The sequence below is a fragment of the Hordeum vulgare genome, chromosome 4H (assembly GCF_904849725.1).
Source record: "Hordeum vulgare subsp. vulgare chromosome 4H, MorexV3_pseudomolecules_assembly, whole genome shotgun sequence".
Lineage (NCBI taxonomy): Eukaryota > Viridiplantae > Streptophyta > Magnoliopsida > Poales > Poaceae > Hordeum > Hordeum vulgare.
The window spans coordinates 393044829-393046152 of NC_058521.1; the positions used below are offsets into that span (position 1 = coordinate 393044829).

Below are 1324 nucleotides of genomic sequence, written 5' to 3' on the forward strand. Positions count from 1 at the left end.
TGCAAAACTACTAATGGCGCACCACCAGCTGGTGCGCCATTAGCCACTCACCCATCGCCTCCACCCCTGCCCCGCCGCGCGGCGCCGCGAGGAGCCGAGCCGACCGCTGACGCCCACGGATCTGAGCTCTCGCCCCTGCGCGACCTTGGTGCTGCGTCCTCTGCCAGGGCTCGACCTCCCGTCCTGCCTCCCCACCCGCATCACCATCTTCCCCTTCTTCATCCTCCCCTTCCGCTCCTAGCTAGGGTTTTGCCTACCGCCCGCCCGCCCGCCCGGCGTAGACAGCGCGATGGAGGCCACCTCGTCGTCGGCGGTGGCGCGACAGACGTGGGAGCTGGAGAACAACATCCCGGTGGCTGCCTCCGACCCAGACGCCATGGACGCGATCTACCGCTACTACGAGGCGGCCAACGCGCGGGCCCACCAGGAGAAGCCCTGGGCCACCGACCCGCACCACTTCCGCCACGCCAGGATCTCCGCCCTCGCGCTCCTCAAGATGGTCATCCACGCCCGCGTCGGCGGCACCATCGAGATCATGGGCCTCATGCAGGGCAGGCACAACGCTCGCCCCCAAATCCTTCCGCCACCACCGTCCCTATTTATCATTGGAGCTCCCGATCTGACCAGATGTTGCAATGCTGCTCTGAATAGAGTGTCATTTCAGAAAGGAAATTAGTGCATTTCTAATGGCACAAGGATTAGTTACATAGATGCACTCAATCCTGTGTTAATTAGTGGTGCACCTGGTACTTCTCTGCTTTGGTGAAACTTCTTTTTTTGTAGATATGCTTAGCTGAAACTTTTTTATTGGGTATACCTTTATTGTTTGTCATGCTGACAAAACTTATTTTGTATTCTTATTATGCTACTGAGTGTTTGCAACTGTGCAGAATTTGGGTAGCATCAGCGTACCTGGAGACGAACAACAGGTTTGGAACATCTTATACTGCTTGTTAATAACTCTTTAGATTTATTGTTGATGATTGAATCTAATATAATCATCCCTGCACTCACCCACGCCTATGGAATTCGGCAGGAGATCTTTAATTGAGAGACACCAAGTACTTATTTGGGCCGATATTCAGTGATTAAAGCAGTTAGTCAAGTCATTAGAAAACAAATTAAATTTTGGCTCCACCTTTTCCTTGCAGGAGAGTGTTGAAGCACTGATTAACTGTGTTAATGAAAACATTGGATTTAGCGACGGAAAATCAGTTGTTGCAATAACCATATACAAATGTCTTCTTCATTGGAGAACTTTCGAGGCGGAAAAAACTAATATTTTTGACCGGCTTATTCAGATATTTAGTTCAGCCATGCAGGT

At 51.4% G+C, this 1324-nt stretch overlaps 1 protein-coding gene across 1 annotated transcript; it reads left to right on the plus strand.

Annotated features, from left to right (window-relative positions):
* The first annotated feature begins 289 nt into the window (after positions 1-289).
* Positions 290-676, plus strand: LOC123450559 (COP9 signalosome complex subunit 5-like). Its single transcript, XM_045127738.1, has one exon. The coding sequence runs from the start codon at positions 290-292 to the stop codon at positions 674-676; it is 387 nt and encodes a 128-aa protein (XP_044983673.1).
* Positions 677-1324: the final 648 nt, after the last annotated feature.